Below are 15,301 nucleotides of genomic sequence, written 5' to 3' on the forward strand. Positions count from 1 at the left end.
ATTTCAAAAAAATAATTATATTGTCAAGTCGTCGTTTCTTCACCGACTCTTCTTCAGAAGTTGCCCTCCAGTTCTTCAATCGTCCGAAGATCATATTGATTACTCTCACCATCGGTCGATTGTTGAGTGTCTCCTCAATTTGTGGCTGAGGTTGTTGGTCAGAGGGAGATTGAGTTGGTTGATCTCGTCAAAATTTTTCGAGATAGTCTTGTTGAATTAGGGCCTCTATCTCATCCCTGAGCTGGATACACTGTTCAGTATCATGACCATGATCACGATGGAACCGACAATACTTCTTCCTGTCATGACTCCTCGATGGCACTTTCATTGGTGGGGGGTGTTAAAGATATTTCGCTCTTTTGATTTTTATTAAAATTTATGCACGATGAGCAGAAAGAGGAGTGTAGGAGTCATATCTGTCATAGCTATTCGATTTCGGACTCCATCGTCATGGTAAAGCTTGTTTGTTGGTAGTTGGCCAACTTGATTTGATTGGAGCTCCACTTTTCTTCTGCTTTTTCTTCTGACCTTTACCTTCTGTCTGGTGTCGGTCAGAAGCAGCTTCATCTACGTGAATGTACTTGTACGCACGCTTTAGAAGTTTAGCATAGGTCTGAGAGAGAGTTTTATCTAGAGAATAGGTGAATCTGGATCCCTTCAGACTCCTCTTCATGGTCGATATGGCCATATCTTCGTTGAGATCTCTGACCTCAAATGTGACCACATTAAAACGAGCCACAAAATCTCTCAACATCTTTGTCTCACCTTGTTTGATAGAAAAGACTATATCATGTTCGTGGCACCCTTTGGCTAGTACTGAAGTGGGCCACGAAAGAATGCTCAAGCTTCTCGAATGAGTTGATGCTCCCTGACTGAAGTCCAGAATATCCGGCTCGAGCAGCCTTCCGAATGGTTGCCGAAAAGCCAATGTATAAAAGGACGTCGGTTGCCTTTTGAATCATCATGAGAGCCTTATAGCTCTCCAAGTGATCAATTAGATCGATGGAGCCGTCATATGGCTCCATCTGTGACATCTTGAATCGAGATAAAATCGGTTCATCTAAAATACGTTGAGAGAGAGGCTGAGTAGTGTGAAAGTCATAGTCATGGAAAGATTTTCGATCTTCCACCTGAAGTCGAATGAGCTGACGATCGATCTTCTTGAACTTGCATTTATAGTCATAGAGCTACCGCTGTTGAGAAAAACCTGGGGTAGAACCCTCGGAAGAGCTTGAAGACGGAGAAGTAGAAGGTGTTCTTGGTCTCTTCTCCTTCTTGATACTATGTACACGTGAAGGAGAAGGAGAACATCGTGAATGATGGATAGCACGATGAGAGTGCCAAGAATGTGAGGACCTGTCTCGATGAGAATGTCGAGGTGGTTGTCGCTCTGGAGACAAGGAGGATGAGCATCATGGAGGATGGCGGCTGTGCCTAGATGGCATGGAATGAGCCATCGGTTCTTCTACTGACGGCTGCTGCTACTGCTGTGTTTGGAGGCTCTGAACCGCCTCCATTAATACTTTCATTTGCTGTATGAGTACAGTAATCTGTGCGTCTGTAGTGATCACAGGACACAAGGAACTGGGCTCTACCAATGGAGGTGGGGGAGGAGCATTTTTTCGGTGAGAAGATTGCCTCACCGATCCAGTTGATTGCTGAGCTCTGATTTTTGGCATAGTTGTTAGTAGTTGTCTCTCCCTATCTGGCATGCCAATCTGTTGCGGCCAATCTCCTGTTGCGCCCATCGCTGGAGAAGAACACCTACAAAATAAAGTCCACACAGATCGAAATTGTGTCCGATAGGGACCCTCCGATGCTTAAGTCAATGGGGTATTGGCGAACAGCAGATAAAATTAAAATGTCAGAGTGTTAGCTCAGAATTTTCTTACTAATATTGCTGTTTACCTCTCTTTTATAGATGATTCTGCTGTAATCGTCGAGCACGTAGTTCTGCTTTTTATTAAGCCATTATCATAGAGTTCATGGGCTGTTTATGCCCATTAATAGCCGTGACACATAGTTGATAACCGTTTATAACGGTTAGACACGTAGATTCCGCACATTTCGACATTCAGTAATCGTGGAATTAGCGGTTATACCCGTCATTGATCATGTTTTGATCTTCTGTGCTGGTAGTTTCAGATAAGCTGACTATATGTTGGTATCAGTAGTAGATCGATAATCGTAGAAATCCAAATGAGTATCGATCGGTAACTCTGATATACCGATGGTCTTCGGTCAAAAGTTAACTAAGTCGACTGTCGATGGTAGAGAATAGCCGATTGTCAGTCGGTCAATCGATTGTAAGTCAGAGTATTATGTTCATAAGGCCAATATAGAGTCGGAGTCGGAGGTCGACTGTATAGTCTCAACAATATCGATCAAGAAACTTAATCATTTTATGATAAGGTAATATAAAAATATCAATCATGGTGCACCTAATATGCCTAAGTCTATTGAAACTTAACTTGATCCTGATATGCACGTACCCTATTTCCTCTGTCCTTTTGCCCATCTGATACCCACATCCTGCCAGAACAACACGATTTTCAATAGTGATACTACGATTTTCTTAAAAATGATAGACACATTGCCATAAGATTTCTTTAAAATCGACCTAGACAAAGATTCCAATTCAATCTTGGTTCAGATATTATTCTCTTCTAGTCAAAATCAAGATCATGAAAGGACTGAAGTTCTTATCTTCTAGCAAGCTAACCAATTTATTCCCCTACTATTTTGCATGTAGTCAAATTAGGAACGCGAACTGACGGTCCAAACAATTATCCTTGTAAACATTTATTGATAATTTTTCTAGGCAGTAGCAGCAACGGAATCTGATGCATAAAAACAAATTCAAAAGAAGCTCATGACTGACTGGCACTCAATTAGAGGAATATTAGTCTTCATCGGATGTTTGTTGGTATGTCCAAATAGACCTATAAAGAAAACTACCATTAATTAATAATAGATCTCTTATAATAACAACTTTATATTAATTATTTAAACACAGGGCTAAGCGGTGCCTAATTCAAATTTTAAATGTGCTGAAGTGTAACAACCTAGTCTACTTTAAGGTGTACAATTTAAATCACCAGCTAGGACGGCTAGTCCCACATCTCATTAGTTCATCTTGAATTACTTGGAGATTTGGTGAAGGTGCGAAATTTTTAGTTAGAGCAGATCTAGTGGATTAGTCCAATCAGGCAGCAACACATTCCTCACCTTCTTTTTCCCTCCTATTTCTTCTTTGTCCGTGTTGCCTTCTGGTTCGATTGGTCCACCAGCTCGGTGGTGGACCTATTCCAACCAATGGATTCTCTAAAAAAATACTTTTTGAGGACAGCCCATGGCTTGGCCCTTGCGTTCTATCCTTTGGCTTTACTCGATGCTAATAGCCATCAACTTTTTAAATGCCCAACTCGAGTCCTGATGGAGACCACATAAACAAGTTCTAAGCCTCCTTTGAAACAAAATGGGGCCCTTCTCCTCCACTCGTCCTTTGATGGCCCAGCCACTCAACTTCTGAACCTAGAAATTGGCTGCTAATTAATCTATGATCCTCACCAACCATACAATTATAGGACCACTAATCTTTGCTAAGCACCCATTATAACGAGATCATGGGCACAAAAGCCCACAGTTCTAAGCTGATATTCTTTGAAACTTTAGTGGTTTAGATGTTCCGCAGGCCGTGCTAGGTTTTGGTGGGGTCAAACCTAATGTGGAATTAGGTTTTGTACCAAAGCTTAAAAATTATTGGTTACTTTTTTCTCTGTTAATCATCCTTGAGTATATCTATAAGCTATATCCAGGGACCTTGCATTTGGTTCGCCGCAAGTGAGCATTAGACGCTTCCAGCAGAAATATTGATTGCTTTATATTTTAGTGCAACTTATATTATAATAAGATTGTAGAAAAAATTTAAAATGAAACTGTAGAGTAAGTACCATGCATGTAAGTGATTGCAACCTTGCTGACTTATTCAAAGGAAGGTGTTTTAGTGATTGACCGAGGAATGACTCAAAAGACGTACCTTAAGATCCTAAACCAATGCCAAGGTTTCGTATAGGTTGGCGAATTGAAATACACACTGCTACTTCGTAGCAAGTGCACAAGTTTTATAGCAAATGAAAGCCGTCCTTTCGAAAAGTGTGATTCCATTTTTTTCGGGTAATTAGGGTAAGTTATGCAAAATCATCAAGAGATGCAACTAAAACACTGGGACGGAAAAAACAATTAAAGTATATATGCGTTTCTGTCAAAGAGCATATTTATGGTTGGAAAGATAAATAGCAAGTACTGTACTCTATTTTATAGTGGGAATTCTTTCATATAGCCCATATATACTTGACAATTTCATACAAAAACCATCAGCTTTCTAATAACCGGATAGGCATTCTTGATTAAAAAGAAAACTGATTCTAGAAGAATCCTCGTCATTAGAATTCTAGAACAAAGGAAAACACAATTGAATATTATTTGGTTATTCCTCTGTAACAAGCAGCAACAATTAGTTAAACCTTCAAATGACCAACGTGTTTTACTCTATTGAAATTATGAAACCTTCATCATACGTGGATTTTCTCACTGACACGCACTAAGCAACGAACGATGTTTGTGGTCTATTGGCAACCATCAATAGCCCCTTTTCTGCAAATTGCCATTTGATGGTTGCTTAGCAGCTAACACTTCACATGAAAAGTTGGCAGTAATTCTCAACAGTACTTCCCAGCTTCCTCATTCCAAAATGTGTTATTGCATGATTACCTAGTTAATTACTTAGCTTTTCTATATTTCAAGTTAAGAAGCAAATCGGCCCTCCAGAGCTACAGCCGAATGACCGAAAGGACCAAATGCCTATAAAGATGGGCATAACCCTCTCTCTTGCACAAGAAGCCGGCAAATTGGACCGACCAAAGGTATCTCCCCTAATCGGTCAACCGTCCCCCTCCACACGCAGTCTCTTTCGCACCATCCGGTCGTTAACGCAACAACAATAGTAGATAGAGAAGCAGATTAAAACTTAAAAGAGAGGAGAGGAGGGGAGGAGAGGACACAAAGAGAGGAAACAAAACAAAGCACCTCCAACAATAATAAAATAGCTACTCCTCCTCCTCCCCCCCTCCTTTGTTGATGGCGGGGCCTGGCCTTCAACCCTCCTCCTCCACCACCACCACCTCGTCATGACTCACTTCAGCCGAACGCTGACTCGTCTGGACCATAAGTGGGCTCGCTTCGTCCATCTCGCCGTCGTCCGCCGCTTCTTCCGCCTCCTCTGGGACCATCTCCTAGCATGTTCTTCACCCGGCCGCCACGCCCGGTACCGGCGGCTCAAGGGATGCTTCTCGCCGCAGCTCGAGGACATCCCCGCGGCGGCCGCAGGGTCCACGGAAGCATGCGGCGATATCGAGGTGGATTCCGATTTGGTGCCGCTGAAGATTAGCCTCCTTGGCGACTGCCATATCGGAAAAACAAGCTTCATGGTATATATATAAAAATATTGATTCTTAATTACAGTTATAGTTTTTTTGGGGGGGGTTTAAATTTTTTGTAATAGAATTAATGCTAATTTATTGTGATCTCTTAATTTTGGTGGTTGTTTAGGTTAAGTATGTGGGGGATGTGGAGGAACAGATGGGGCTGCAGATGACAGGGCTAAATTTAATGGATAAGATTTTGGTCGTTAGGGGGGCGAGGATTGCATTTAGTATTTGGGATGTTGGAGGTAATTCCTCCCCCCTCTTTTATCTCTGAACATTTTAATTTTATTGTTTCTTATTTAGTTAGTTCTTTAAGTCTTTTTCTCATTTTTAGCTTTTTTATATGTACTTGTAGGATGTTGGAGGTAATTTCTCCCCCCTCTTTTTTATCTGCATATTTTAATTTTGTTGTGTCTTATTTAGTTAGTTCTTTAGATCCTTCTCTCATTTTTATCTTTTTTTATGTGTACTTGTAGGTGATCGGCAGTTTCTTGATCATCTCCCTATAGCTTGTAAAGATGCTGCAGCGATTCTTATTATGTTCGATCTAACCAGCCGTTGCACACTAAATAAGTACGAATACTTTTGTATTTTTATTTATTTGTTTATTATCTAATTTCTAAATTTGGATTTTTGGTTCGGTCTGATTTTTCTTTTTTGTCATGCTACTGAAAATTACGAGATCCAGAAATATTCTTTTGTTAGAAATTAAAAGAAGGCTTTAGATTATGTCAACACACTGATAATATTCCTTGTTTTATGGTGCTAAGTACAGCAACAATAAATGTGTACTAATCCGAACCAAGTAACATATGTCATGGATGTTCCTTTTATATACACACACACACATGCCATAGATATGATGCGGAAAAGTTTTTTTTTTTTTGTTCTATCACTTATGATTTGTGTCCTGTTTTGGATTCAGCGCCATCGACTGGTATCAACGGGCAAGAAAATGGAATAAGGTATTAAAATCTCACCTTCGTTTTCCTCTAATTATTATGAGTATCCTTGCCCAAGAGATTAGGTAGGCTTGGATCAGTGCGATGAAAACAATTATGACATTAATATGTTCTGATAAATTGTTTAAGCTGATTATATTAACATTTTTCCTCTCTTGAACTCAGACGGCAATCCCAATCTTAATAGGAACGAAGTTTGATGACTTTGCTCAGCTTCCTCTTGAAATGCAATGGACAATAGTAAATCAGGTAATATAAATTTTCACTCGCTTTCCCTATAATATGTTTGTTATATGCAAAAGCCCAGGGAAGCTAAGCTTCCTTTCAACCTGAGCAGTTGCTCTATTAGGAAGTAGGTAAAACTTTAGGTGCCATTTGGCTGGTTGAACTATATGATCTAAACCTGAACTAGAGCGCAACACCTATGTATGTGGTAGGCCTGATGAACAAATGTGTCCTTTTCATCTCCGAATGGTGATGAAAGTCCCTGCCTGCCAATAACACTTGACACATGCCATGCAACTGAATTATAATGGCACAGGTGTAATACTTTGGACCATGGATGGCAGCCGGACCCAGACCACTCCATGGGAAATAATGGAAAATTTCAGTACAAAAGTAATGGTTATATTGATTGTCCCTGTCAAAACAGTGCACATTTTCAATGACTTATCTAAGGCTCGATCCATACCAAAAGCAATTGAGCCTTTCACAATTCACACACTGTGATTCTTGAGTGTTTGCAATTAACCCTGTAAGTATTGGCTTGGTAGACCCCCCGCAAAGTACTTCAGCGGCAAAGCCATCATTTCATCAACATAGCAACCTGTTTTTTAGGAATTATACACCTGAAACAGAGATAATTGCTAACTGGTCCATGGACAAATATGAGAAAAACGAAGTATGGAATATGGAGCGCCTTGGACCACCGAATACAGATAATGGTCCTCAGCTTGATGGAGCCCTTGTCCTCGGCCTCGTCAAACGTGGACCAAAGAGCTTCCAGAAATGGGGCCCATTTCTTGGAATAATTGTGACCCCATTTGCATGCGTTGGGATTTTCCACACGCTCGGGCCGAAAGAGTTCGAATTTGATTCATTTCCACGCATCTTCGTTCCACTTTATCCCCAAGTGGTCGAGTGATAGGTCCACAGCCACGCTCCGTCAATGAAATGATCTATTTGTCGTCGAATGGATTAATCAATGCATGTCACACTCTCTATTCTTAATCTCAAATGGAAAATTGATTTGCTTAGTTCTTCAATAATTGTTCACCTTTTCACTGCATTCTACCTTTGATATTGTAGTCGTATTCGATTGGGATAAAAATAATAAAGGAATATTATTTGGCCGTAGGTGGGAGCCAATGGCAAACCGGGCCAATAGAGCTAGCCTCAGTTCACTGAACGCAGGCTTATTGTTAATTTTTATATCTTTTTCAAAGAAAAAAATATTATTTTGTCACTTTATTATGGCTTGACTATGGTTTTTAAAAGAAACTAAGCTGGATTTGTCTCGTGTTATTTGGGCAGGCCAGAGCATGTGCAAGAGTGATGAACGCTACTCTCTTTTTTTCAAGTGCTACTCACAACATAAATGTGAACAAAATTTTCAAGTTCATAACAGCCAAGCTCTTTAACCTGCCATGGACCGTAGAGAGAAATCTGACACTTGGAGAACCCATCATCGATTTCTAGGATCCTCTCTTCCTTTTTCTTACTCTTTTGCTTTCTGTGGTTACATAATCATTGTCTTGTAAGTGCAAGCCTGTACATAGCGAAAAATTCCATCAAACCTTGGAAGGTGCTTATCTTTGATCTGGGTAATTTTCATATCATTTCTTAAAAATAATTGGTGGTACACCCATCATTATTATACTCCAATGCATCATGTCTAAATTATCCGTTACTGCTTTTGTCATTATTGTGTGTGAGTGATTGTATAATGAACCGAAACAGATACAAAAATCAGTATCGTATCACAAACAGTTAACAAAGCTCTAATCCACCAAATATGCTGAAATCTAACATGGATCAAATAGACCATGATTCCAAGACTTGACATGGGTTTAATGTGCTCAAAAGTAGTCCAGTCTCGACCAATCTCGATCAAATAGACCAAATCGTTTGCGCGGTTCATTTTGAAATGGGTGATGATCAGATCACTTGGAAGAACATCAGCCTTTCGGCTTGTCTCGTCCGACCTCAGACAGCCACCGCCAGACCAGATACAATCGCGTCAAATTTAATTAAATCTAATCCGTTCCATCGCCGCGACGGCAAAGTATTTGGATCAGGGTCCAGATCGGCCGTTAGACTACAGCGTCTAGTACGAGCATCAGAACCGTCCATAATGACACCCATAAATTAACGGATACGATGGATCGCCGTTGTTAACGCGAATGGCAGATCCTGAGGTCGTACTTGTATATTATACGCATGCGTCTAATTTACCAAGGCGTCTACCATTCGTACGCGTTAATTCTACTCACGCACCAATACCGACTCTATGCGGGCGCCTACCCAACCCCTCTCTCTCTCTCTCTCTCTCTCTCTCTATATATATATATATAACGGAAGCATCCGCCTCTATCCCCCATCAATTATTTTTTCTTAATGTAAAAATTTTTTAAATTAGAAATAAGATCTATCGTCTCAAAAAAAAAGTTTGAAAAGAAACAAGACTGAGGAATCCAAATTAAGAAAAAAATAAAATAACTTATAAATAATTTATAATCTATATTATATATAAAATATTTTTTTTATTTTTTTAATTATTTTTGAAATACATGTAGAATAATTGATAATATATTAATAAAATAAAATATTTTTTTAAAAACAATCGCAACGGGGTTATAATCTAGTATTTTATTACCTCCATAACCCGGTCGTTGCTTGGTCCGCCATGCCGCCATGGGCGGATTTGAGTTTGGGATATCTGGATGCCACCACCATCGCTCGTTCGGCCGTACTGTCGCCCCCACGATCACTTCTCCGGCACCTTGCTCCGCCTCTCCGACCTCAAGTAGTTCTTTCGCCATGGAATATATCTTTCTTGGATCCCTGATTCTCTCTCTTTTTTCCGTCTATTTGGGTTTTCTCGTCCCTATGGGCGGTGAATTCATTCGCATCATGCAGTCTAATCAGAAATGCTGTGTGATTTCTTCGTCAATGCGAGCCTCTCTCTTCCGTTTTCTTTCCCAATTTTCTTACAGGAATTTATTTCATCAAGGTCTGTCATCTTTGGTGATTTATTTTTTCAGTTTGTTCATGTTCTTCATATGTATATTATTCAGTGTCCTGTGTCAATGTTTGCATCCGCCATTAGATTTTTCGATACAATAGTTTACACGGTTTTCTCTGTTTCTTCTTCGGTTTGTTTGTTCGTTTGTTGTTTTCGTTCTTTAATTTTGTTTTGCTGACATTCGGCTGTTCCTCGTTGTCTGTTCTAGCAAGAAAGTAGATGGCTTTTGATGGTTTCCTGTCGCTATATGCTGCACAATTGGATTTTCTGCATGTCTGAACGTTGTATATGATCGATGCTCTGTGTGGTATCCCATGTATTTCCTATTTCCTGCTTCCAGTTTATTTTCATAATTCCGGTTTAAACCTAATTGATTGTCAAATTCTAAAACAGGTCAAGATTTCACAAATATTTTTCCCAATGATGATAAAGCATTTCTAGCTTACAAACAGAACCTTTAGTCCAGAGAAAGAGGAACACCATAAATATGGAATAATACTTTCTACTTGCAGTTCTGTACTTGATGTAGAATGTGATACTCAAATTAAGCATGCGTGAATGTATTGAAAGAATATCAAAACGGAGAAAATACTTGTTGCGGCCAATCGCCTCGTCGCCCGATCGCCGGGAAGCGTGCACCTGCAAAAGGAAGTCCGCACTGACCCGAGGCGGCTCCGGCGGGGACCCTCCGACGGTCAAGTCAGAGAGGTGACTGGGCAACAGTGAAATGCAGACAGAGAGCTCTGAGAAAGAGAGAGGGAGAGAGAGAGAGGAGCGAGCCTGCGTATGTGGGAGAGACGGGCGGATCGACCCCTTGCGCTGTTGCCTTCCCCGGTATATATAGTGGAGCACGGTATGGCGCCATCATTAATGGCGCGGACAAGTGAGGAACTGTCAACTCACTGTAGACTGTCAGAGCCGCCGTGAAAACGTCATGTCGCCGTGTAGCCGTCTAATCGCCAGGGTTGACCCGGCCCTGGGCGGGACAATGCCCCTAGGTAATTGTGCCGCATGTCCGTGTCAGGGCTGACAACGTCTGGCGACCGTACGGCGGTTGGTGGAGTCGGCCGACCCCAGGTCGGTGGCCAGCAGAGTGGCGTCGGACTCCTCCGTCGGTCGGCGAGCTTCATGTGGGTCGGCTACCGGACCTCTGGGTTTAGTCGGTCGGGAATGGACCGTGGAATGGCCGTAGTTAGCCGCTGATGGCGTCCGTCGGCCTGTCGCCCGACCGACGATCGGCCAGTCAGAGTCGTCCGTCGGGCCGTTGGTTAGTCGGTCGGGCTTAGTCGGTCGGGTCGCCAGCCGGTCGGGCCCTCCGATAGTCGGTCGGTCGGTGGGTATCCCCCAACAGTTGCCCCCCTCCACTCCTAAGTCGGGTGGAGAGCTGGCCGATGCCTTCATTCAGGTAGCAAGACCGGACGACTGGGAGTGGATTTGTCGCATGTGCAGATCCGACCGTACCGCCGGCTGATCCGTTGTCAGACACCTCACGAATCCCAAGTGACCCGAACGTCTAGTCGATGCCAGAAGTCGCGCCGGCGTCAGGTGTCAGACGCCACGTCTTGTCGTCGTCAGTCGTCACGTCGGTGTCAGAAGATCGGGCGCCGGACGATACAGCGTCAGTCGATCGGATATTCGGCGTCGATCGCGGGTGAGGCGTCTGATGTGCAAATCTTAAAATTTGTAAATAAAACCGCAAGCGCACGGTGTGCAGAGTAGCACGACCAGCGAGTACGGGTCGATCCCACAGAGACTTGGTTTTTAAAATGATTTTCAAATCTATGCTCAAGCGAGCTTTAACAAAAATCGAAAGTCGAAAGTTGTTTGCTAAAGACAATAAGACTAAGGATCTAGGTTTTTTTTGAATCCACTAGATCTAGATTAGGGAATTCTACCTAGAATTTTTCTTATTGATCCTAACGACTACTCCTCTTGTCTTTCCCAAGCATAGATTATGAAGGGACTAAGGCCCAACGATAATCCATCAAGATTCTTTACAGGGGAGTAGTAACTAGGATCCCTTAGGGTTTTCTCCTCCTATGCACTGAATCAAGCATGAACTATGAAGGGACTCTGACCCAACTGTAGTTCATCAAAAATTCTTGGCAAAAGAGGAAGAAAAAGAAACCCTAAGAAAAAGAAAGAACTCTATGTAAAATCCCTACTCATGATCTAGCTTCATCGCAAACCCTAGAAGGGATGCTTAGCTAGACATGATCTAAATCTACTTGCAAAATTTAAATGCAGAAAAATAAACTATCCTAATTTCATAAATTAAACTATCCTAATTGCATAAATTTAAACTGCATAATTTAAACTAACCTAATTGCATAAAATTAAATTGCATAAATTAAACTATCCTAATTGCAAGAAAAATAAATTGCATAATGTAAAGAGATGAAATTGCATAAAAATAAGATTTTATATATAAAAAAAAAATTATTACAAAAACCTCAAAGCTCGAGGCTTGAAAAGAGAGCTAAAAACCCCACTATCTAGGGTTACAAGCTTGATCTCAAGGAAGAATACATAAAACAAGGGCCTTTGGGGGCTTTTTATAGGCATTTGGGGGTTATAAGGTTTTCAAAACTTCCGATGTGGGACTAAGAGGTTTTAGGGGGTTTATGGTGCGCCGATGGGTCCATGGTCCATGCGCCTGTTGCTGTGGACCAGGCGGCTAACCAGATCACCAAATCAGTTGATTTTTGATCAATTTTGATCTGATTTGACTCGGGTTTGACCCAATTGAGTCTTCTTTCTTCATTCTTCAATTCCTGGGTCAATTTAACTCCGTTTTGCATAAAATTTGCGCCGTTGGAATCCTCTTTTCTTGTTCTTTCTATTGATGATCTCTTCTTCTACAAAATATAATAACAAGTATCAATTTCTTAATAAAGTTAGATAATTTAGATATTAATTGATACTTTTTATGTCAATTTGTGACATAAATCACACCCCCCAACTTAATCATTGCTAGTCCCTTAGCAATATACCAAAATAAGATCATATTCCAAAAAGATCCTTCCTTTGCAAATTAATTTAAGATCAAAATTCAAGAAGTTTTCTAGTATTACTAAGTAATGAATTAGAATCAGTAGTCAGTCTACTTAGAAGCTTTCTTAGAGTACACTTAAAGTTTTATAGCACTTGTGTGAGTGATAACTAACTTAGTATTTCAGTATTAACTTGTACAGGCCAATTGTATCATTTTTCATAACTTAGTTCGATTAATTTTTTATACACCCCAGATTAAACAAAGAACTAAGGTAGCTTTCACACTGTTTTTTTTTTTTTTTTTTTTTTTTTTTTTTTTTGCTGAGCATCCTGGCCTTCCCACCACCGTTTGACGCGAATCTCAACACTTGACTTAGGTGAAGAGACCCGGTTACTAGGCTTAGGGCAATCCACATTTACTCTGTGTTTTGCATTTTATTTCAGGCAGGTAGCTCTTTCCTTAAATTCAAATTTCTTCAATTGGGGTGTAGAAAAAATTATCTAATTTAAATAATACTCAAATCCTTAATTGGCCTTACAATTAACACCTACTTTACCTTGTTAGTGTGCATGTGCAATTGGAAGTGCTAATAGTCTTTAAATGACCTAAGCCACCAAGAGTCTAACCAGCTAATCTTCTCCGTGACTCACTACATTAGCAAATACTTTCTAACTTACTCTTATTTCTTTTATAGATTAATTTATTTCATATATATATATATATATATTTATTATTATTATTATTATTATTATTATTTTTTACATAATATATTAAATGCAAGAAATAACTCATAGTGGAAGGAAAAGGAAATGATAACACCTGATTTTGTTCAAGCTCTCCCCTCAACTTGACCGACATTGTCCCCAATGGAGTTTATCTAATTTATTTGTCCTAAGCAAACTGAAAACAAAGAAAGCATTAGAAATTAAATAAGCTGGGTTGCCTCCCAGAAGCGCTAAGTTTTATGTCTTCAGCCAGACCAAACCTCGAAGCAACTTAATCAGAATAAGTTGGTTCATAAAGAACCATGGCATCTTCAACAGTCTTGACAGGTAATTCCAAGAATGATTTTAATCGTTGACCATTAACTTTAAAGATAACACCATTACTTGGGTTTTCAATCTCAACAGCCCCGTGTGAAAAAACTTCCTTTACTAAAAATGGTCCTGTCCATCTAGACCTAAGCTTTCCTGGAAACAGATGTAATCTAGAGTTATATAAGAGCACCTTTTGTCCGATATTGAAAGTTTTTCTTATAATTGATTGATCATGAAATGCTTTGGTTCGTTCCTTGTATATCCTTGCATTTTCATAAGCTTCATTTCTAAGTTCTTCTAATTCATTCAATTGAAGCTTCCTATGGTTTCCAGCATCGTTCAAATTTGTATTTAGTTGTTTGATGGCCCACATGGCTTTGTGTTCTATCTCAATAGGCAAGTGACATGGTTTACCAAACACAATCCTATAAGGAGACATTCCTAGATTGGTCTTGAAAGCGGTTCGGTATGCCCAAAGTGCATCAATTAATTTTAAAGACCAATCCTTTCTATTGGCATTAACAGTTTTTTCCAGGATCTGTTTGATTTGTCGGTTTGACACTTCAACTTGCCCACTAGTTTGAGGATGATATGGTGTGGCCAATTTGTGGGTGACATTATACTTTTTCATCAATGTTGCAAAAGGTTGGTTACAAAAATGGGTTCCCCGATCACTAATGATTGCCCTAGGAATACCGAAACGGGAGAGAATATTTTCTTTAAGAAACTTAATGACCATTTTGCTATCGGGTGTTCTACATGCAATTGCTTCTACCCATTTTGAAACATAATCAACTACTACTAGAATATATTCATTTCCAAAGGAATTTGGAAATGGTCCCATGAAATCGATCCCCCAAACATCAAAAACTTCAACTACCAAGATTGGGTTGAGTAGCATCATGTGTCGCTTGGTGATTCGGCCCATTTTCTGACATTGAGCGCAATTTTTACAATATTCGTGAGCATCCTTAAACAAATTGGGCCAATAAAAACCACATTGGAGAACCTTAGCAGCAGTTTTCTTAGACGCGAAGTGACCCCCACATGCTTGATCATGACAAAAAGATAAAATATTCATGACTTCGTTATCTGGGATACACCTTCTAATAATTTGATCAGGATATTGTTTAAAAAGATAAGGATCATCCCAAATGAAATACTTCACTTGGGCAAAGAATTTATATTTATCCTGCTTAGTCCAATGAGAAGGTATCTTGCCTATGGCTAAATAATTTACAATATCAGCAAACCAAGGTTCAGTAGACAAAGACATGAGTTGCTCATCTGGGAAAGATTCATTGATGGGTGGTTCACTAGATGGTGCAACTGGAATTCGGGACAAATGATCTGCTACAATGTTCTCAGTGCCTTTCTTGTCCCTAATTTCTAGGTCAAATTCTTGAAGGAGCAAAATCCATCTGATTAAACGTGCCTTGGCATCCTTCTTTGCTAGGAGATGTCTAATGGCTGAGTGATCGGTGTAAACAATGGTGTGGGTCCCAACCAAATAAGATCTAAATTTCTCTAAAGCAAAGACAACGGCAAGGAACTCCTTCTCAGTTGTGGTGTAGTTA

At 40.2% G+C, this 15,301-nt stretch overlaps 1 protein-coding gene across 1 annotated transcript; it reads left to right on the forward strand.

Annotated features, from left to right (window-relative positions):
- The first annotated feature begins 4,965 nt into the window (after positions 1–4,965).
- LOC105051737 (septum-promoting GTP-binding protein 1) lies at positions 4,966–8,332 on the forward strand. The gene is made up of 6 exons (XM_010932327.4): positions 4,966–5,489; positions 5,611–5,731; positions 5,963–6,059; positions 6,412–6,451; positions 6,614–6,697; positions 7,982–8,332. Exons 1-6 carry the CDS (start codon positions 5,190–5,192, stop codon positions 8,144–8,146), a joined length of 807 nt encoding a protein of 268 aa, XP_010930629.1. The 5' UTR covers positions 4,966–5,189; the 3' UTR covers positions 8,147–8,332.
- Positions 8,333–15,301: the final 6,969 nt, after the last annotated feature.

The sequence above is a fragment of the Elaeis guineensis genome, chromosome 2, assembly GCF_000442705.2.
Source record: "Elaeis guineensis isolate ETL-2024a chromosome 2, EG11, whole genome shotgun sequence".
In the NCBI taxonomy this organism is placed as follows: domain Eukaryota; kingdom Viridiplantae; phylum Streptophyta; class Magnoliopsida; order Arecales; family Arecaceae; genus Elaeis; species Elaeis guineensis.